Source organism: Lynx rufus, unplaced genomic scaffold (assembly GCF_022079265.1).
Source record: "Lynx rufus isolate CCGP_SWC_20201006 ecotype Redwood Valley unplaced genomic scaffold, mLynRuf1.p SCAF_2, whole genome shotgun sequence".
Classification (NCBI taxonomy): Eukaryota; Metazoa; Chordata; class Mammalia; order Carnivora; family Felidae; genus Lynx; species Lynx rufus.
The window spans coordinates 142,575,109-142,596,892 of record NW_025814834.1 but is presented as its reverse complement, the minus strand read 5'-3'; the positions used below and the strand labels follow the sequence as shown (position 1 = coordinate 142,596,892).

At 43.5% G+C, this 21,784-nt stretch overlaps 1 protein-coding gene across 1 annotated transcript in view; it reads right to left on the bottom strand.

Annotated features, from left to right (window-relative positions):
• The window catches only part of ABCA4 (ATP binding cassette subfamily A member 4), a 164,309-nt gene that overhangs the window by 105,141 nt on the left and 37,384 nt on the right, over positions 1-21,784 (bottom strand). The window contains exons 8-13 of the mRNA XM_047082315.1: positions 20,085-20,325; positions 18,935-19,074; positions 18,180-18,296; positions 17,294-17,491; positions 1,572-1,777; positions 763-939 (exon numbers count right to left, since the gene is read on the bottom strand). Coding sequence (XP_046938271.1) covers positions 763-939; positions 1,572-1,777; positions 17,294-17,491; positions 18,180-18,296; positions 18,935-19,074; positions 20,085-20,325 — 1,079 coding nt within the window. The remainder of the gene's footprint in view (positions 1-762; positions 940-1,571; positions 1,778-17,293; positions 17,492-18,179; positions 18,297-18,934; positions 19,075-20,084; positions 20,326-21,784) is intronic.

Sequence of the window (21,784 nt, the reverse complement as noted above, 5' to 3'; positions counted from 1 at the left end):
TGCACTATGGCGAACTTGCTAGTTTTTTTCTTTTTTCTTTTCTAGGAGTTGAATCCTAAGCTAATTGTAGGTCTCTGCTGCTGTCCTGGAAGCATTTCTGCCCCCATCCACCATGGTAAATGAGGCCTCCTAGTGTCCTCTTCCTCTTTGTCCCTCTATCATCCCCCAAATACACCTTCAGTAAATAATAGGCTACTTGCTTAGCTTACTATTGGCCAACAAATGTACAGTCCTGGGGGTGGGGATAGGGGTGGGCAGGAAGGGAGGGTTCCAGCTCATCCAACACATTCCTCTACATTCTCATTAAGCATGCAGCATGGGAATGTTAATTAAGGAAGGAGCTGCATTATTCTGAGGCTCCTAGGAACCAGACCTACTTGCAATGCAGAGTCCCAATTTGCTGATTTGGCAATCATTGGGGAAACACTCTGACCAGAACTCTTCCACATACCAAACATACTACGTAGTGGAAATTTAAAAAGCCTTTGTCCCCTTCCCCAACCTCACTTCCCTTGCTTTTATTTTCACCTTCCCTTTTCCACCCACAACACCAACTCCTTTCTCCCTGCCACTTCACTTGACCATCTGGCCCTGCCTGGAGTCTAGGAGGAGCCAGCTCCTCAGTTAGAGCTCTATTCTCTTCAAGCCGGCCCCACTCTCTGGGTTTCTTTCCAAAGAGACTGAAGCCTGAGGAGTACTCCCATCCCACCCCAGCAACCTGATTAGTGTGTCTGGGAGGAAGATTGGGAGCCTGTGACTCACGAGTCATCCACAAAGCAGGGATAAGGCATCTGCTGGAGATAGATTCCAACTGGAACTTCAACCTGCGCCTGACTCCTTGTGATCCCCTGTTCGATCATGTCCTGCAGATAGGCAAACCCTCCCCAGATGTATCGGAAATCTTCCACAGGATCGGCTCTGGGACCAGAATCCCAGTACCTACAAAGAAACCAACGGGAGGGACAAAGGATGTTAATGGAAATGGACAGCTTGCTAATGCTTCATAAGCACAAGGGGAGTTGGAACTCATTCTCTTGAAATCTCACCCATAAAAATTTCCAAACTATCTGACTCTATTCTCTAATTCACAGTTTAAATCTGTTACAAATATCAGCCACATAAAGACTTGTAATTGCTTTCATTCAAGGACCCTACATTGTGCTTTATGAAATATCTTATCTCCTCTTAATTTTATTTTTAGCCTCAGTCCAGTCTCAATCCCTCACTCTGTATTCAAATGTAATTTCCCAGTGGCTTTGGAGAAACCTTATTTGTAGAATCTCTATGTGAAGATAACTCAATCCCTAGAGGTTTCCATCTCCACATTGCACAAAGGCCAGCTAGGGACAAGTGCTGAGTTGGCGGGGTGGGGGGGGTGTTGGTGATGACAGGGTAACTGAGCTCTCCTGGACCCACCAACTAACAGGGCCAACTAGTTAGTTAGCTTAGTTCTCTGGTGCCAAAGTGTTTCTGTGCCTTTCCAAGTAACCCTCCTGTCCCTAGGAGTAGATGCTCCTTGCCCTTACATTCCTGCGGATATGTAGGGCCTTCAAGGTTGCCTGAAACATCACCTGTCCTTGATCTTATTGGTTTTCTCCACCACATCTATGTCCATCCGGATCTTGTACTTCACGTGGGGTGGCAGGGCACTGGTCCAGGGATACATGTCAGGGAACACGACACCAGCCCAGAACCTGTTTTCCTCCAGCAGAGACAGGGCTCGTTGAGTGAGCTGAATTTCATCATCATAGCTTTCAAACTTATCCAGGATCAAGCACTGCAGATAATCACAAAAGTTGAGAGCATTTGAAGAACACCAACAGAAAAGTCTCAACTGCAAAAAAGGGCAGAGGGTAAGGGCTGCTGCCCCAAGGGATGGGTCAAACGCAAGGAGATCTATGAACTTACTGTCTGCTTACCTGTGAGGTCTGGTGTCAATTTTTCACTGTGTCTAGACTTGTGGGTAAAGAGGGCCTACAAACGCTGACTTGCTCTCATCCCTCCAGATTTAGTGAGGGCTGCACTACTCGGCTGTCCAAGGCTGTCCAAATATGCAAGCCTTTAAAATGACAAAAATACTCACAGCTCTCACTCCTCAGCATGGGGAGGCAAGGGAGTGGGGTCACATTGGATACAGGCTGCTTTGAAGATCAGAAAGCAAGCCGATAAAAGAGTTTTAAAGAGAGAGAGAAATAGTCCTAGTGGCGAACCTTCCTGCCTCTCTGCAAACACACAATGATGGCCAGCTGAAGGATTAGAACAAGGAGGAAGAAAGAAAATAAAAGAAAGAGCCAAAATGATTTAGTCAGGAAAATCATTTCCAGTTACAGTATTGACAGGTAATGTGGGTGGGGGAGAATTTCCTAATAGGTCTTTTTTCTCCCCCGGAAGAGACAAAACTCATTACCCACAAAAAAGCACTAAGAATTTCTTTTAATTTGAACACTGGGGCTTGTTCACTTTTGTAGATTTGTTAAGGTATTAGACTACACTGGGATCTGATTTTTCCTTAACTTCTTGTTCCTATAATACACTAGGGTTATTGTGTCAATGTTTGTTTCTTGGAATATAACTCACGAGAGGTCAAATGGCCTTGTCTTGATTAATTTGTTCACCGAATACTTACCGAGAGCCTGTAATGTGCCAGAGCCTGCTGGCTCCAGGGATACAAGGAGGAAAGATAAACTTTCTTCTGAACCTCTAGACCTAATAAAGAGAGGGTTGGAGTACACCAACCATAATACAGAATTACTGGGTTCTGATGAAAGCAAGCCCAGGGTAGTCTGAGAGTCCATCAGTAGCTAAGTCTACATGGAGGGGTATAGGAGGGCTGCCTGGAGGAAGGAACTCTTGAGTAGGATGAGGATAAGGAATTAGCCAAGAGAAAAAATCAAGGGGAAGGTCAGCTCCAGCATAGGGAACAGCATGTGGGGTTTCCGGAGACCTACAAGAACAGAGCAGTGGTTTCCATCTTTGGCTGTGTTTAGAACCATTGGAGAGCTTTACATAGACACCTACTCTCAGACACCACTCCAAACAATGACACTCACCCTCAAAAGGGAGGGCCAGGGCATCAGCATTGTGCTGAATGCTCTTTCCAATGTGCAGACAAGTGGCAGTGGCCAGAGGTGAGTGGTGACAGGTGAGCACTAGGAAGGTGGATGGGGACATCAGTTGCCCTACTGCACTTGCAGTGTGACCAACCAGCAAAGGGTTTCCTAGGACATGCAGCTTCCCATGCTAACCAGAGGCCTTCAAGACAAACTCTAAAAAGGCGTTAAGAAACCAGTGGAAAGTTTTAAGCAAGGGTATGATGTGTGGGGTCCGACTGTGTTTCAGTCACTGGTGAGGCAAGAAGGGAAGCAGGAAGACTGGTTAGGAGGCAGTTGTGACAGAGGCTTAAAGGAACACATAAACTTACACAGAGTCTGTGAGTTACCTGGAATCCTCAGTTTACTGAAGAAGAAACAGAACTGGAGGAGATCTGACAGAGGTCACACAGCTAGCAAGTGGCTGGCCGTGGATTCCCTCCCCACTGTCCAGGAGGCCCAGACTTCCTCCCCTCATGTCAGGAACCTCGGATATAGCCTGGTCCACTGCCCTAACTGTGCGCTTCCAACTGTCTCGTAAAGCAGGAGAGCACAGTTATTATTTGTCCTCACTTTGCAGTCCAGGGAACTTAGGTTCCAAGAAGTTAAGTAACTTCCCCAAAGTGGTGGAGTAGGTATCAAACTCTAGCTCACTTGATCCCACAACTAATATCTGAAGTAGAGAAGCAAGGATGGTGGACAGGTCATAAAGGAACTGATCAGACACCTGAGCTCCCGCTGACCTGGTAAGAAGTAGGCAAGCCCAACTCTCCACCCAACCCCTCACTGCTAAGTCTCCTTTAGGAAACCTCAGAGGGTCAACCAGAAGCCTCACTGTGGCCAAGGAGCTGAATTGGAACAACAAAGTACTGCAAACCCACCCTCTTTGGGCCTTCTGAACTAAACTGTCCCACCTCAGGCTCCACATCCTGGGAGCAGATCCCATGTAATGTTCTCAGTCTTCTAGATAAAAAGAAAGGAAACAAAAGAAACTGTTAGCTTTCCAGATGATATGGGAAAGAGGAACACAAGTAATGAGAAAATATAGAGGGCCAAGGCTTAAGTGACACCATACTAAGTTATCTTAAATGGAAGTGGAATTTCTTTTTAAAATACCAGTAAGTGGGGTGCTTGGGTGACTCAGTCAATTGAGCGTCCAACTTCGGCTCAGGTCATGATCTCATGGTTCATGAGTTTGAGCCCCACATGGGCTCACTGCTGTCAGCACAGAGCCTGGAGCCTGCTTCAGATCCTCTGCTCCCCTCTCTCTCTGCCCCTCCCCTGCTTATGCACTCTCTCTCAAAAACAAGTAACATGTTAAAAAAAAAAAAACACACAAGTATAGTCATATATCACAGAATTAAAAAATAGGAAATTTTCTTGACCCAGCTATTCTTTTGCAAACAGGCATTGCCCAGCATAGCACTAAAGGACTTAGTACCTCATGACACTGAAAGTCCTAAACATGTGTTTATTTTTTCTGGATGGAACTAACACAGGGTTTGGTATTTTATGATTTCCTTTTTTTTGGGGGGGGGGGTAGGGAATATAGATTTTCACCACAGTCTAAGACCAAGGGTGTGACTCCTAGCCCTGGTCAGTACTTAAAAGCACCCTAGGGGGACAGAGAACTGACAACCTGCCTTGGCAAGAAAGCATCAAAACTAAACTGCTAGAGTACATTAAAAAAGGAAGAAAAAGAAACACATTTAAGTTTCCTCTGGGGAGACCCTGTCCAATAAAAATGTAATAAAATAATCTCATTAAAAAAAATCAGTTTGGGTGGCATCTGGCTGGCTCAGTTGGTAGAGCATACAACTATTTGATCTTGGGGTCATAAGTTTGAGCCCCATGTTGGGTATAGAGATGACTTAAAAAAAATCTTTAAAAAAAAACAATAAAAATAAATTAATAAATAAATCAGTTTAGCAAGTTTAGGTCTGCGTATATAGAATTTTAGTATTGACAAGGTGAATTTGAAATTAAATTTCTAAGATGAAAAAATTATTTTGGGAGATGGGATTCATCATAGTTTAGCTGTGGTACACTGTGACACACGGACTATTCTACAAATTCACTCACAGTATCACAGGGCATTTGGACAGAAGGAGTCATAGAGGTTTTGTGGTCTGATATCCTTGCTTTACTGAAGAGGAAACTGGCACCAGAAGGGCAAAGGGCCTTGTCCAAGATCAATACAGGTCAGGAGCAGAATCTGAATCCGTGTCTTCAAACATCAAGCCTGAAGGGTAGTGCTGTTTCCACACGTTCCTCTAAGAGTAAGCCACACTTACTCTACAAAGTCAGGGCAAGAGAATTCCCAAACAGGAGGATCTCTTGCCCCTGTCCAGCAGAGCGGCACTGTACAGCAGAACTTGCCACATGGTGGAAATGTTCTATATCTGCCCTATCCAATATGGTGGCCAGTAACCAAAAAAAGCTATTGAGCACTTGAAAATGTCTAGCGCATCTGAGGCACTGAATTTTTTCTTTAATTAAAATTTAGCCACATGTTGCCACAGGTTATTGCTTTGGTCATCAAAGCTCTAGAGACAGTAAGTTATCAGAGGTCAAGGGCCATTCTTGTTCACTGTGGTCTCTGGAAGAGTGTTTTCTCGTGAAAAGGACGCAGTAAGTGTTTGCTGAATTGAAATTGATTTAAATTTAGACATCTTGAATGCTGTAAGAAATATAGCTTTACTACTGTATTTTGAACATAATCCTGTGCACCCTGGATTCAGAGGATAAACTAGAAGTAATTAGTGAAAAGTGAGTTTTTGGTATAATGTTAATGAGAGTGTAACTCTCACTGAAGCAAAAAAGCTAATAAAAACAAATATATTTTAATAATGTGACTTTCTGAGCCATCTAGCTCATTCTCTTTGAACTCTCCTTTCATGTCTTAAAGGGAAATCCATACTGGAATAAGCAGCTGATGTTTTCAGTGACATTGTTGAGACCCACAATGACGTGGGCTCCATCCTGGCTGTTTTATCAGGCAGCTGATTCACAGTCATGTTTCCTGCTGCCTCCCCCTAGATTGGTACCCTGATACTCTGTGGAAAAACAAAACTTAATAGGTTCTCAAACACTCATTTCTATCCTGAAACATCTGACCCATTTTCACAGCTATTTTCCCCATCTTGGAAAGTGATATGGCATAGTGTTTAAGAGACAAACAGCCTTGAATGCCATCCCCATTCTGCTGTTTTCTGATTGTATGGTCTGTGTTTCCCTATTGGCAAAACTGAGATACACCCTACCCCTCATAGGTGTGTTTTAAGGGTCACATGACAGTGTTTGGGAAGGACCAGCCAGTGCCTCCTGGTAAGAATAAAAGCTGATGCTTACTGAAGGCTTACTACATACCCAAGCTGGCCCAAGGGCTTTACTCATATTAACCCTTGAATCCTTACAACCACGTCATGAGGTCAGTTACAATTATCATTCCAAGCTCATGTATGAGGCATAACGAGGCAAAATTGCTCTGGAGTGAGCCTATTTTTTTTTTAAACCACTTTATTGGCAAATGATTGACATACATGGAATGAGCCTATATTTTAACCACGGAGGACACTAAATGGTCTCACAAATAAGGGGAATTTGATAAATACCACTTTTATTACTGTTTTTGCAAAATATTTTAAAAGTCAACAAAGTCTAACGGCTTTTAAGCCCCTGCCAAGTTGCCCTTCATTTGTGACAGCTGTCTGTCGGGGAAGGAGGGCAGCTATTTTCTTTCAATAATATGGCTGGGAACACAACCTATCCCAAGCTGATCTACAGCATTTTATCTGGTTCCAACAATACTATAGACTGAAGCCAAAGCCTGTGTCCCTCCTGGGCAATGGGGATATGGGTGGGGTGTGTCCTAAATCACTAGTGTTCACTAGCTGCTCATTGGCCATCCAGTGAAAGTCAGACAACTCTACCCAGAGGAAGGTCTTATGAAGATAATCCAGAACGTCATCCTCACCAAATCTCCCTCAAGTAAAGGCGCAGTAATTTTGGAAGCTGTTTTGGACATAAGTCAGAAGTTCCTGGGTCATCCTCTGAGATATGACTCATGATGTACCCTTGTATTCTCATGGGGAGGTCACCTGCCTCAGAGCAAGTGGCCTCATTATCTGTTGGTACTTGCTCTTGTCCCTGAAGTTAAAATCTCGGATAATGGGCATGTACACTTATGTGAGTGTGTGCATGAGTGTGTTTGGGAGGCAAAGATGAATGACTAAACCCATAGCTAGGGTCATGGATTTTGGCATATTTGGTTTGGTCTGATTAGCTTATAAGTGAAAGCATAGTAGGCTCTAACAAGGCTGAGGCCATGGAGTCTATCTAGAAAAGCTATCTGATTCTACACAGAGAGAAACTGTATGGTCATGGATGTTAGGGAAGAATACTGTAGGTAGGTAAGAATTGGCCAGTTTAAGGGTCTCAACATAAAGATAGCATCGCTAATGGGAAAAAAATTCAAAGGACATCTTCTGTGAATAAAAAGTCTGTGTCTTATGGCCTCAGAGGCTGATGATTCCAGGCAAATTTTGCAACCAGAGTTCAGAATCTGAAAAGAGAACCATTACAATGCCCTGTGACAGCCAAGGGCAGTAGGACGAGAGAAAAGGCTTCCTCGTTCCCTTCATTTCCCAACTGCTGTAGCCAGACCCCGGTGGCAAGGTGACCAGCACTTGAAGTCCGCACAAGCCCTACATTTCCTCGTTGGTTGTTTTGCTGATACTCCCCAGGAAGCAGAGTTCACCCTAGCGGAAGAGGTCCAAGCTCTCTCCACGGCAGGCAGCTGTGCTCAAGAGCCCTAGAGAATGCAGTCATTTGTTTACTCTGCTAAATCAAACACCACCTTGGGAGGAGAAGCTGCAGTAGCAGCAGGCTTCCTTCTTCAACTCTGACCTGCCAGACGCTAAATTCAAACACATTAAGTAATAGATGAATTAAATTATATACCAAGTGGAAGCGTGGCCCAGTGGAGGCAAAGAAAGAATCTCTCTTTTTGTTTGAACTTGATAATCACAGGGGAATGGCACCCTGCGTGGACATATTCTGACTAATACACCCAGGATGTGTCCAGGGATAAGGGAGAGGCTGCACCCTTAGAGATGTAGGCTCTGTAGTCCTGCCTCTTACATCTTTAACTTCCATACTAAGGCTGAGAACAAAGCAGCTGATGAATGCCAATGGAGGCCTGAGGTGGTCCTGCTGGTGTTAATGTGGACACCTGGGGTTCCTTTTGAAAAGTGCCAATGGATGTGGGCAAACATCCCAGAATGACTTTCCTGGCAGCTCTAGACTCTAACACTTAACATTCATTTCCCACCACGTGGAAAAAGCCACCAAATAAAATAGCTTTGGGCTGCTCAAGTTGGTTGGGATGGTGAGACAGAGAGGCCAAAGGCACTACAATAAATTTTATCTAACACACTGGGCACTGTGGACAGACATCTGAAACCTTCTACCACAAAGAGTGAGGAAATGCACTACGACTGGAAAACAAAGGGACAGGAAATGCACAGCTGCTAAAAAAAATGTCTGTTTCTAAAACAAATAAATAATGGAACAAAAAAGGCAAGCTGGAGCACAAAGATATACACTGGGCAAAGCCACCAGATAATGCTTTCTATCTAATTGGTCTAAGGAAAGACATAATAACCTGGATAATAATTGCAGAAGACTGGAGCTCTCAAAGCTTTCGAGTTTAATCATTCCAACAACTCCAGGAGGTCAGTGTTACTGTATTCAAAGTGTTTCATAACCACCAGAGTCAGGCACTGTCCAGTCAGAGCACATTCTGATTACAAATAGCCAGTTCAGCCACTCTGGTAAACACTTCCCAAATTGCAGCTCAGGTTATCACCCTCATTTTTCAGGCGGTGGAATTGTATTGTAGCCCCAAATCACAGAACCCGTGAATAAGTGCTGGAGATGGCATCCTGTAACCTACAGAGTAAAAGCTCTCAGAAGCCAGGCCAGCTGACCTTTCCAGTCTCATCTCCAGACACTGCTGCTCCTCCCTACCCCCACCTACTCCCCTGATGCTACAGCCACACCTCTGCGCTGTGATTATGCTCTTCCTGTTGCCTGAAAGTATCTTTCTGCCTTGCTTAGCCAGCAAGTTCAATCTTTTAGACCGAGCATATATGTATTTTCAGTCTTAATTTGGCATGTATGGGCATTTACTTCATGTCACTGCAGCTCCACTAAGATAAAGTGGGAAGTCAAAAGATAAATAAGACAGAGTTTCAGCCCTTAAGGGGCTCAGGTCTATGGGGATGGGGAGGCTTATGAACAAATAATTATCAAGGGCTACGATGGAGGAATAGCATGTGTAGAGGAAGGCCTGAAAAACAGGCGCTGAGTCCTGAAGGGGAGCCAGCAGGTGAAGGAGGGGAGGAGTCTGGCTGTCCAGGTGGGAGGCCTGGGGCAGCATGCCATCTCATACAATGCGGAAGACTCCTGGAGGAGCTAGACCGGGAATGTCTTCACCTTTACAGCAACCAGGTGCCACTAAGGAGCTTTCAGAAGGAATGTCATGGTGAAATTGGTTTTACAAAGACCTCACTGGAGGCAGTGTGGGAGCTGAGTAGAAGCAGTAGAAGAGAATGGAGATCCAGGGACCAGCTAGGAGAGATAATACAGACTCTGAACAGAGGCCATACGTGCAGAAGGAGAGGAAGCAGGGATTTCAGAGATGATTTGGAGAAGAATTGACAGTTCTTGGAGGATAGGTGACATGTGAATTTGGATTTGTGCAATTTGTTTCTACTCCATCAGACTGAATCATTGTTCTAGGAGTCCTCTGAGAGACCATTAATATGGCGTTATTTAATATCATTCTTATCTCTCCCAATAAAGTGTGAGCTATTAGGGGTCAGGGATTATTTGTATTCAGATGTAGGTAGTTCAGTGCATGCAAATATATGAATGACCAAATCAGCTAAAATCATTTTGGTTTCCCACTCTAAATCTAGTTATTTCCAAGCAGAAAAGTCCCAATCAAAATAATGTCTATCATTCAGAGTATTACAAAATAATTGCTGTCTTCATTCAACTCATTATATAATTTATCCAGACAATACATACTGAGCCCCCACCAATGTGCCCCTCATAGTATAAAAGAAAGAACTTCCTCATTAGAGCCAGACAGGTCTGGACTTGAATTCTGGATCCCCCACTTATCTGCTGCGCTGTTAGGCAAGTCAGTCAACTTCTTTGAGCCTCCATTTTTAATTATATAAAATGAAAACAATCATGCCTACTGGCAGGCAGTTAGGAGGCTTACATGAGATGGCATATAAAAGTGCCTCAAATACAAGTCCCTTCCCTTCACCCATGACCCCAGCTCACCCCTCACCTGCGTTCTCCTTCCTCAGTCCCATTCTATGCTTCTGAGAGATTGAAGAGGCAGAGAATGATCTAGTTCATGGCCCTCTAAATAGCACTGCTCTGATGGTATAGACTTCTGCACTTTCTACCTCTCCCCTGATTTCTCCCTAGCTTCCCAGTGCATATCTAGAGCCAACGCATCAACAGAAGAAAGCAGTAGGAGAGATATTCCACAAATATCTACATATCTGACTCTAAAGATATTATGTGATCAGTGGCTTTATCTTTCTAATCCTATTTTTTCTTAGGCTAGCCTGAAAACTATACTCCCTGAGCACATTCTGGTTGGGTGGTGGTGGCATGTGGCCAGGAGCATGCAAGGTACAGAGGAAAAGCAGTCCAGAAAATCCCACTATGGCTAATTTATCAGCAAGATAATCACCATGAAGAAAACAAATATTAGCTATACACATATACTGACTGTGATGACATCTGAGGCAAAACCAGTTAATGAGTGCATGTTTTCTCAAGACTTAGGGAAAGGTAGCTTTGACTGGTTCAAATACAATTTTATGCCTTGATTGGAGGTATTTTCATATTGAAATTTGGCTGAATTCAGCTTCCTGATGCGAAATTCAAGACCTGAAATTCAAATATACTATGTAAATTAAATACACTGTGAACTCTAAACAGTATCCCATTTGTGCCAGGCCTAATCTTTCACTAAACAAAGAAATCAAAGGGGAGGGGTATGTATGTTTGTTTTAACTAAAGGGTAATCAGAGGAATGATTTGTTAATTTTTCCATTGTGTTTTTCTCAAGAAAAAAATATATGTAAGACACACATAAATTATGACCATAAAGTATACATATACCAGTTTAAGAGATTTACCTATGTGAAGACTCATTTGCCTTCAGTCCCCTTAAATGCGAGGAAGACGGTGATCAGAAGGCCTGCAGTGGGGCGCCTGGGTGGCGCAGTCGGTTAAGCGTCCGACTTCAGCCAGGTCATGATCTCACGGTCCGTGAGTTCGAGCCCCGCGTCGGGCTCTGGGCTGATGGCTCAGAGCCTGGAGCCTGTTTCTGATTCTGTGTCTCCCTCTCTCTCTGCCCCTCCCCCGTTCATGCTCTGTCTCTCTCTGTCCCAAAAATAAATAAACGTTGAAAAAAAAAAAAAAAAAAGAAGGCCTGCAGAAATGAATCTCTCCATATGTTTGAGATGTGAGGCTCCCCAAACACTACCCTCACCCCTTTCCCTAGCCCATTGCCCACGTTCTCACTAGGAAGTCTGCCTTTTGTTCATTTCTTTCTTTTTCCCTGCTAAGGGCAGGGGATCAGAGGATTATGGAATGAATGACATTTTAGAAGCGTCTTGTTGAGCAGGTACGCTGAGGACAGGAGAAGTTCTAGAGCCACTGGACCACTATCCACAGAAGTTACAAAATGGAGCCCAGGGCAGAGCCATCCTTCTGGGCCTTCAGGAATGATCTGGCTGTCTTGATTCTAAGCCATTTCACTAAGGTTAATGTAAATAGTAGCTTCATAGTGTCTCATTAAAGTTTACACAAAGTTTTTCAATCTGAGAAAGACTTTACCTGGTCTGGTTCAGGGAAAGACTTCCCCTGGTGGTTCAGGGGAAGAGTTGCCATGCACGGAACGTCTCTACTATGCATCCAGCCCTCTCCCATTCACCCTCATAGCCACCATGAAGGAGGGCATTACCACCCCCACCTAACAGCCAGAACCCAAGGTGGAGAATTTATACACATGCCAAACTATCAATGGCATGAACGTACAGACTGCTCTGCACACTTCTCTCATTTTGTCCTGGCATCAACTCTTTGAAGTCTGTTGTGTTATCTGGATTTTACATATAAGCCAATCGAGCCTTAGCAGGTAAAGTGAATTTCTCACAGTGACTTAGCTCATAAGAAGCAGAGATTCAGGCCCATTTGTCCTCACTGGACAGCTGAGAAGTTTCTACAAGCAGTAGCCTAAAATTGCATATAAGTGACCCGGCAAGGCGGCTCCAGGGGAATGAGAACTCTCCAGGCTACTTAATGGAATTTCCAGTAACTAAAGCCTCATTCCAAGTAGAAAGGAAGCAGATTTAGCTTTTCTATCAGTTGAAGAGAAAACCAATTAAATCATTCCCTTTTCCTATAAAGACAAAAGGCTTAAAGGTCTTTACTCCTAGTTCTGACAGCTTGTGTTATTGTTCAATATCACATCTGAGTACCACACTGACCTAGATCAACATAATTTTCACTTAAAAGGCTGTTTTTGCTTAATAGTCCTGAAATGATTTTTTTCTTTCTTGGAACACGCAGAGAAGTAGACAACAAGCGTGGCCCAAGAGGAAGTTCTTAAACCTCTTTAGTGCAAGTCATATTCCTGAAAAGGAGAGCTTCATTTGAGTCTTAAACAGCCTGTAAAGAAACATACTTGCTCTCCTGTCCTGAAGAGACTCTTAGAGCCACTGGGGAGGAGGTCTCATCCCCATCTGCTCTTAAGCAGTCATCAGGATGGGAGATGGAGGTTCTCCAAGTCTCTTCCAGACTTCCCAAAGCACAAGAACAAAAGCAGAAAATCCCAGGACCCACTGCAATGATTGGTTTCTTCCTCACTGCACATTTCCCCTTTCAGTTCATCGCTCCCTTGCTTTCCGTCTCTCTCCTACCTCTGCAACAGCAGGAAGACCAGACACCTCATCATAATCACCTGCTGGGCTTGTGACTCCACCAAAACCACTCTTAGGAAAACTTGGGGGAGGCCACTAGCCTGTGGCCACTATGGCCTTTGCTTAGGAGCACTTAGCTTGGTTAATGGGACTGCAAGGCTCTTGGAAGTCTTGGTGGCTGAGACAGGATGTGATCAGCTCCTTCAAAAATCCCTACAAGGGCACCAGGAACAGCTCAGCGGCTGGGTCTGATTTCACTAATACCAGTCCTCTTCCTAAGCCTTATTTTTGGTTGGTTTGTATATTGTTAAAAAGTTAGTATTAAAGTGCTTACTATATTCCAGGAATTGTTCCAAATGCTTTGCATGAATTAACTCAGTTAATTCTCATATCAAGCCTATTAGGTAAGTACTATTAATATCCCCATTTTACAGATTCAGAAACTGAGGCACAAGTAACAGAGATTTGAACCCAAGCAATATGGTTCTAGAAACTGAATTCTTATCCATCTAAACAGTTGGTATATATTAAGTACCTGTTGGGTTGCCTGGTGCTACATTAAGCATAAGCTACATGGAAAAAATAATCCTTTAAGACCTCTGTGTCACCATGCAAATGTCAAGTCAAACAAAAGAAGTATTCTTTACTACTCATGTACCTAACAAAAACACTGTGAGAACCAATGAACTCCATTCTGCAAGAATAAAGGAATAGAGCTCTTCTCTTCCATCTCTGCCCCCCCCTCCCAGAGTCCTGCCTTTGTTATAACCACAGCAGGTGGATGGTAGTGACGTGACCAGGGATGGGGATACAGGTGGTAGAGGAAGCTCAGAGGACTGAATGGCTAAAATTTATGTTGAAGCAGAAGGGACATCTGAGAGCTGACTCTCAAAGAATGACTGAATGGAAGCTCAACAGATGGGGAAGGAAAAGTCACTTCAGGCTTTTCTGCCTTATGTTTCTTCTTTTGGAGGAAACAGCCTCCTCCACCTTCCAGTAATCCTGCTCAGTCCCTGAGACTCAGATTAAGCTAACTCTGCTTTCCTTACTCCATGGTGGACATATGACCCAGACCTCTCCATCATAGTACACAATCCCCCAAGAGACTCAGGGATAGGTAGAGCCAGGCCAATCAGAGAACTATCCAGGAGTATGCTTATGGTATAGGAAAGCCACTCCCTGTTTTTGCAGAATTTTTGGGGTGAAGAAAATCACTGAAGGCTGTGAGCAGCTGATGCACCACCAAATGGAGAGGGCCGAGCTGAGATTGAAGCTGAGCAGAAGCAAGCACAATGTGAGATGGAAAGACATAAGGATCCCATGGCGTCATTCAATCCCTAGAGCCCCTGAACTTCCAGGTTATGTCCAAAAAATTATCTTTTTCTGTTTAGGCAAAAAAGCTCTAATAAATGGCAGCATTTGCACACAGTAAATCCTGAGTATTCAGCGTATGTCTGAGGGTGGCAAAAGGGTCAGTGGAGAAGAGCAGAAGATGTGTGAGCAAGCGATGACTGGGAAGGTGGGCTGTGGCAGGTGTGGAAGGGATTTCTGTTCCCTGGGGACTGAGTCAGTGAGATTTTAAGCATGAGAGTGATGCCGGCAGATGTGTGTTTGGGATGTAACTCTGGAGAAATGCCTGATCCAACAGAGACTGGACCCTGGAACCCAGGGAAGAAGCTACTGGAACAGGCTGGTAGAGAGATGATAATGCCTCCAGGACTCAGAGCCTAAAAAGCAAGAGGTGAAGTTGAGAGATATTTAGGAGATAGATAAAGCTCAGTGTGATGCCATGACATATAATAAGATATATGTATTTGGTCTTTGTCTGTTTCTGGTACAGAGCTCCTAAAACCCTTAGAATTTCCTAAGTGAAGAGCACCATTAAGGTGTGTTTTGTTACGTTCATAAGGTGACTTTTATACCTCACCTAAGGATGAGGACTGGTTTCCAGAGGAGCCAATCATGTGATCAGAGGGTAGGAGGGGAGGGAGAGAAGTGGGCTGGAAACTGAGTTCAATCACTAATGGCCATGGTTTAATCAATCATGCCTAAGTAATAAAACCTCCATAAAAACTTAAAAGGATGGGGTTTGGTGAGCTTCTGAATTGGTGAACATGTGGAGATTTGGAGAGAATGGTGTGCCCAGAGAGGACACTTAAGCTCCACACCCTTTCCCTTGCCCTATGTATCTCTTCCACTTGGCTGTTCCTGAGTTATATCCTTTTATAATAAACCAGTGATCTAATGAGTAAAATGTTTCTGAATTCTGTGGGCTGCTCTAACAAATTAACTGAATCCAAGAAGGATTCATGGGAACCTGTGGTCTAAACTTGTGGGCAGAAGTGAGGGTGGTGTCTGAAGTAGGGTTGGGGGCCAGTGTCATGGGACTGAGCCCTTAACCTGTGGGATCTGATGCTAACTCCAGGCAGTGTCAGAATTGAGTTGAAATGCAGGACATCCAGCTGGTGTTGAAGAATTTCTTGGTGGTATGGGAAAAAGCATCATGTGTTAGAATTGGGTGCACAATTATCCTCGGTGACTGGACATGACAGAGGCAGTAGAGGAGTCAGTAGGGCAGGCTCTGAATTCAGACACACCCAGATCTGGATCTTATCTGCTATACATAACAGCTACAGGAGGAGATCTTATTTAGCCTCTTTAAGCCTCAGCTTCTGCATCTGTAAAATAAGAATGATTACAGTGCACACTTTGTGGAGCTCTTGTGAGGACTAAATGAGCTAATATGTATAAAAGCACGTAGCACAGTGCTTGGCACAAAGAAACACCCAGTAAATAATAGCTGTTGGGTCAAATGTGAAGAAGGTAAAAAGGATGACCCTAAAATCTCTGGCTTGAGAATTAGGAACAGTGCTGAGCTCCAAGAAGACATCCATATGGCTAACAGACACATGAAAAGATGCTCAATATCACTCATCATCAAGAGAAATACAGATCAAAACCACAATGAGATACTACCTCACACCTGTCAGAATGGCTACACTTAACAACTCAGGCAATGACAGAGGTTGGCAAAGATGCGGAGAAAAGAGGAACCCTCTTGCACTGCTGGTGGGAATGCAAACTGGTGCAGCCACTCCGGAAAACAGTATGGAGGTTCCTCAAAAAATTAAAAATAGAAATACCCTACAACCCAGCAATTTCAGTACTAGGTATTTACCCAAAGAATATAGGAGTGCTGTTTCGAAGGGCACATGAACCCCAATGTTTATAGCAGCACTATTGATAATAACCAAAGTATGAAAAGAGCCCAAATGTCCATTGATGGATGAATGGATAAAGAAGATGCGGTGTATATATATACAATGGAGTATTACTCAGTGATTAAAAAGAATGAAATCTTGCCATTTGCAACAACATGGATGGAACTAGAGTGTATTATGCTAAGTGAAATTAGTCACAGAAAGACAAATATCATACGACTTCAATCATATGTGGAATTTAAGATACAAAACAGATGAATATAAGGGAAGGGAAGCAAAAATAAGATAAAAACAGTGAAGGGGACAAACCATAAGAGACTTTTAAATACAGAGAACAAACTGAGGGTTGCTGGAGGGGTGTTGGGTGGGGGAATGGGCTAAATGGGTGAGGGGCATAAAGGGAGGCACTTGTTGGGAGAAGCACTGGGTGTTACATGTAAGTGATGAGTCACTAAATTCTACTCCTGAAATCATTATTACGCTATATGTTAACTACCTTGGATGTAAATTTTAAAAAATAAACTAATTAATTATAGAAGGAAAAAAATGAAAATCATTCCTATTGTAAGAAAAAAAAAAGGAATAACGCTGAGGACAGGGATCAGGGTAGGAAATGCTAGAGGAGGACAGATTTTACGGGAGGAAAATCTGTTTTGGGATATATTGAGTCTGATGTGCCTGCAGAACCTGCGGGTGAGAGTTTCTACAAAGCAGTGGGACCTCAGAACTTGAGGCCAATGATGACCGAAGCTATGGCAGACAAGAGAGGGCTGAGGACAAGCACAACTACGGTATAGGCTACAAGGGAGGAGGAGCAGCCAGGGTGGAGTCAGGGAGCCATCAGGAGGTAGGAGATGTAAAAAGGGAACTGTTTCAAGTGTGCATAAGCTATTAGAGAACAGGATCCATCTCTGGGAACTGTGAGAATTCCTGGTTCATCAATGGGGAAAATGAGATGCCTTACCTCCAGATATCTACTAGCCAGGCGTAGGGTGCGATCAGTGATGTTAAATACATCCCTCCAGTCAAAGTTGGCCACGTCATCAGCCTGATTCTCTTGAGGACCCTTATACAGGAAGTTCAGCACAGTTTCTACAGTAATACCTTCCTCATCAAGCTGACTATTCAAGAAGTCTTTCACTGTTGGGTTCTGCAGGGTGTCCTTGGGAGGAAGCAATGTTATTACATTATTATTATATTACTTAAAGATTCCATAGGATCTCTGGCCTTGTTTCAGGCCATTTCCAATTTTTCACGAATAGGGATAGACTTTAAACCTCTCTAAAAAGCTAGTGGGTTTCATTCCACGATAAGGCATACCTATCTATATCCAATTTCCCTTAAATACACAGGTCTGTATAGAAGAAAAATGTGTATGTTGGGGGTTGGGAAGAATGACAGGGAAAATGGTATATTGGAAGCTTTCTTTTTGTTGTTGTTTTTTTTTTTTTTGTTGTTGTTGTTGCTGTTGTTCTCTTTTAATTACCCTGCTATAGAAGACTCTGGTCTCCTGGCTTTGCAAAGTTGGTAACGACAGCAGACAGACATACACAACCACCTTTGCAGTTACAGAGCTGGCCCCTTGGGGAGATGATCCTTTGAATCTGAGCCCTCAAGTGAATCTATAAAAGCAAGAAACTTCAGGAAGCCACTGATACTGTGGCAGTTTGCACCATTTTCCTCAGATTTTAAGAAACATTTCCCACCCAAAGTCAGTGACTCCAGAACTAGTGCTTTTGGCCCATGCTTGTTATATTTCGATCCAACTCCAGTAGATCAACCCTTACTAAGAAAAGGAAATATATGGAACTTTCTTGGCCCTTCTCCTCCCCTCCCCCTGCCACACGTACTCTGATCATGGTCATCTGTGTGCTCTTGTCAAAGAAGTACCAGATCTGGGGGCCTACTTCTTCCCAAGCTTTGACCAACTTCCTAAGGCGCTCCAGCTCCTCAAAAGTTGAGTTGGCCTAAAACCAGAGACAAGAACAGAGAGGAAAAAAGTGAGAGAGAACTTTTTATTCTACTTTCCCCGCTCCTGTCACAAACCCTCAGTGTTTGAGAAAGGATTTCAAGGAAGCATCTTTATTTTCTCAGTCTACTGATATTTCCCAGAAAAATATGCTACTTCCCAGCCTCCACAATGACAGAATCTGTTTCTTAATACCTCAGAGATACATGTAATATTGATGATGCTATTGTCTCAGAACCTCATTAAAGCTAGATTTGGACTCCCTCTGAGGAAATGCTCTTCCTCCCTTCTTCCCTTTGTTCCTGGGTAGCCAGGGTTCAGAGAACAGTGATCCCTTCCATTAGATAAAATTCAGGCTCTGGGGAAGAAAACCTCATTGTAGGTTTTGTAGAGAAGGGAGGGCCCAGCCAGTGACTCTGGCACAAAGCATTCCAATGATGACTGTGGATGGGGGAGGAACCCAAGACTCCACTAAGCAAAAAACAAACATAAGGCTTGCTACCAGAGGGATATGAGTACTTGAGTGCCTGTGTGCATTTGCCTGTGTGCATGTGCACAGGCACGCATGCTCTTCCTCACTCTCTCATTCTTCTGGGAGGTCCAAGGTAGAAAAGGCAAGACCAGCTGGGACCTTACATTCTGCAGTATTCTGCGAGCTGCAGGAGAATCTGGAGTAAAGAGGATTTTTCCCATCAGCAAAGGTTTTGCTGCCCTCCAGGCTATTTTGGTGAGAGGGTTTGACTCCAGGCTCTGGATCAATGCATTACAAAAGGTCGCTGCCAGGAGAGAAGGGACAGATTTTAAAGAAACTCCAGTTGCTCAGAGCTAAACATAGTCATTAGCGTGTTCAAATCACATGTCTCATTCAACTCTATGCTGGAGGATTTGACAAATAACCTAAATTAATAGGCTGTACCCCACCAATAACAAGCTCATCATTAGTAAGTAACAAAATGCCACAGTGCATCTCAATAAGGGCCTCATCAGAGAAACAAAGGATGGGGTTTGCCCTGTGGTTTATTCTGCTTTAGAAGGAGGCTGAGAAGCCTGCCTGGGATTATAGCAAGGAACAGATGCCATTCTCACATGCAAGGGACAAGAAGCCAAACAAAGCCTCCCCTTGGAATCTCAGCTCTAGTCTCAATAATTTCCCTCCACATAGCTGCTTAATTTGTCGTGTGGGCTATCTTAGGGCACAGCTACTTCTGGTGCGTGCCTTGCTGCCTCTTTTCAATTTTTAACTAAAAGGTCACCCGGTTGTATTTCTTCCCCACTCCACCCTCCCGTACCCCACAGAAGCCTCCCCCTCCCAAAATAATAAAAGACGGGAAAGATGGCTTGCCAGGGACCTGCCATTTGAAACGTAACTCAGTACTGCACACACAGAATTTCACTGCGCTGTGTTTGTAAAAACATCCTGCAGCCGTGTTTATTTGCCAGGGCCCTTCTGACCTGAGCTTTGCTTGTAACTCTGGGTTGCCTCCTCATTTATCTTTCTTCCCTTCTTCAGAACTTAACCCTAGTTCAGTCAGATCAGTGGAAAATGTCCCCTCTGTTCCCCTTCCAAGTGGGTCTCAGTTCTTTCCCTGGCTCATATCCAAAATGTTTTTATGAGCATTGCCCCTTTCCTCCAAGGGGAAATGGACTTTCTGGAAGAAGATTCTTTGCCTGGGGCCCCTTAACAAAACCAACTTAACCCCAGGACTGGGGTTCCCTGGAAGTGTTAAACCATCAGCTTAACCAACATCAGATGCCATTTTACATACACATGACTCAGAAAACTTACTTGTTCTTTTGTCATAAGAATAGACAGGATCTTTCCTTGTGGAGTCAATCCCTAGGAAGGCCTTATAGTTATTGTCTTCATACCAGTTGAAGGAGAACACTCGAGAGCCTCCTCCCTCTGGGTAGCCACACAAGAGGTCAGACAGGATGCTCATCAGCTGTGTGAAGGTCTCTGGACCCCCAGCCTGCATGAGAGGCCTGGTCACCCACAGCAAGTCTTGAACACTCGGTTGATGAACGAACTAAGGCAAGGCAAATGCTTCAGGTTATTTTAAGGCAGTTAGAATCATCATCACTGTGATGCCAGAGCTGCAAAGTTTGGGGAGACCTCCACATATGCGTTTAACTTTCATATTGAAAAGAAAACATACATATTCTCAGCAATTATTAATCTAGCTGTGAAATAAAAACCGTCTTCCATCTACTCAGGGCCTAAAAGGAAACTAGGATGAGGCTCAAAGAAAATCAGAGTGAATTCCAATGTATTTTCCTATCACTTCTTTTTTCCAGTACCCTTTATCTGAATTCCTTGGTAATATGTCCTTGGATAAATGTAGAGAATATTTCTTTACAAGCCAGTTCTTGGATTCTGTTACCCCTCAAGATGGGGATACTGGAAAAAAATGGAAATAAAATGATAAAGGAATGGTTCCATCCTAAAAAAGCAAGATCACAGCAAATTTCTTTGGCTAAGTAGTTTAGAATTTAGTTTCTGATATTTGGAAAATTACCTTCTTATTAGCTTAATTTTATCAAAGGTGAATTCTTCTATTTCCCTGAAATGTGTAGTTTGTAGTTTCTGTGTGTGTGTGTGTGTGTGTGTGTGTGTGTGTGACTTAAGATGCAAGCAAATATAGAACAAAGTCTCCATTCTTGGAAAAACACGTTGTAAATTCTGCACCAGACTAAGAACAGGCTGGTGGTCTTCTCCTCTCCTTGTGGGTACCTGTGGTCCTTGCTGGACTCATCCTCTGAAGGTAGATCTGTAATGCTAAGAACTAAGTTGAGGGTTGCCAGAGTTGTCAGAGTCTCAGGTTCCATATGCCACCTGGCTTTGGTTTAGGGGAAAATATAAAATAAAAACAATGCTGCTTTTATTCCCCAAACACACTTACTACTAATTTCCAAAGGCACTTGGGAATTAAAAAAAAAAAAGAAAGAAAACATTAGGATTCAAATCACAGGAGACTTAAAACAGTTCCCCCTACTTCAGTAAGTGATGTTTACCTGCCATCCCTGTCTTTGTCCACATGCCAACACTTGCCCTCTGAAACTGTTGAGTGTTGTGTAGAATCCACACTGTGAGTCATGCCTATAATCACAGTCTAGGCTTCAATAATAAAGTTGGAATCTCAAATTGCTTCGACAACAGTAAGTCTTATGATAAGTCTTGAAAGAGGTTATTATCATTATTATGTTGCTCATTTAATCAAAGCACTTGGAGATGAAGGGGCTGTTCTGGGGTCAAATGGTCTAGTATCAGTTAATATAAACTGAGCCATCTGCTGCAACCCAGTTCAGAAATGCTTACACTTGCTATCTAGACAGGCAAGAAGACTTCTGGGACTCCCACACGGAATGAGGAGTGTTGATATGTTTTGGGAACTTTTTTCACATTCTCTACCATTTTCTACCCTATTATACTGCTAAGAATTTTTTAAATGCTTATGAAGAAAAGAATGTCAGAGACTCCCACTAGAA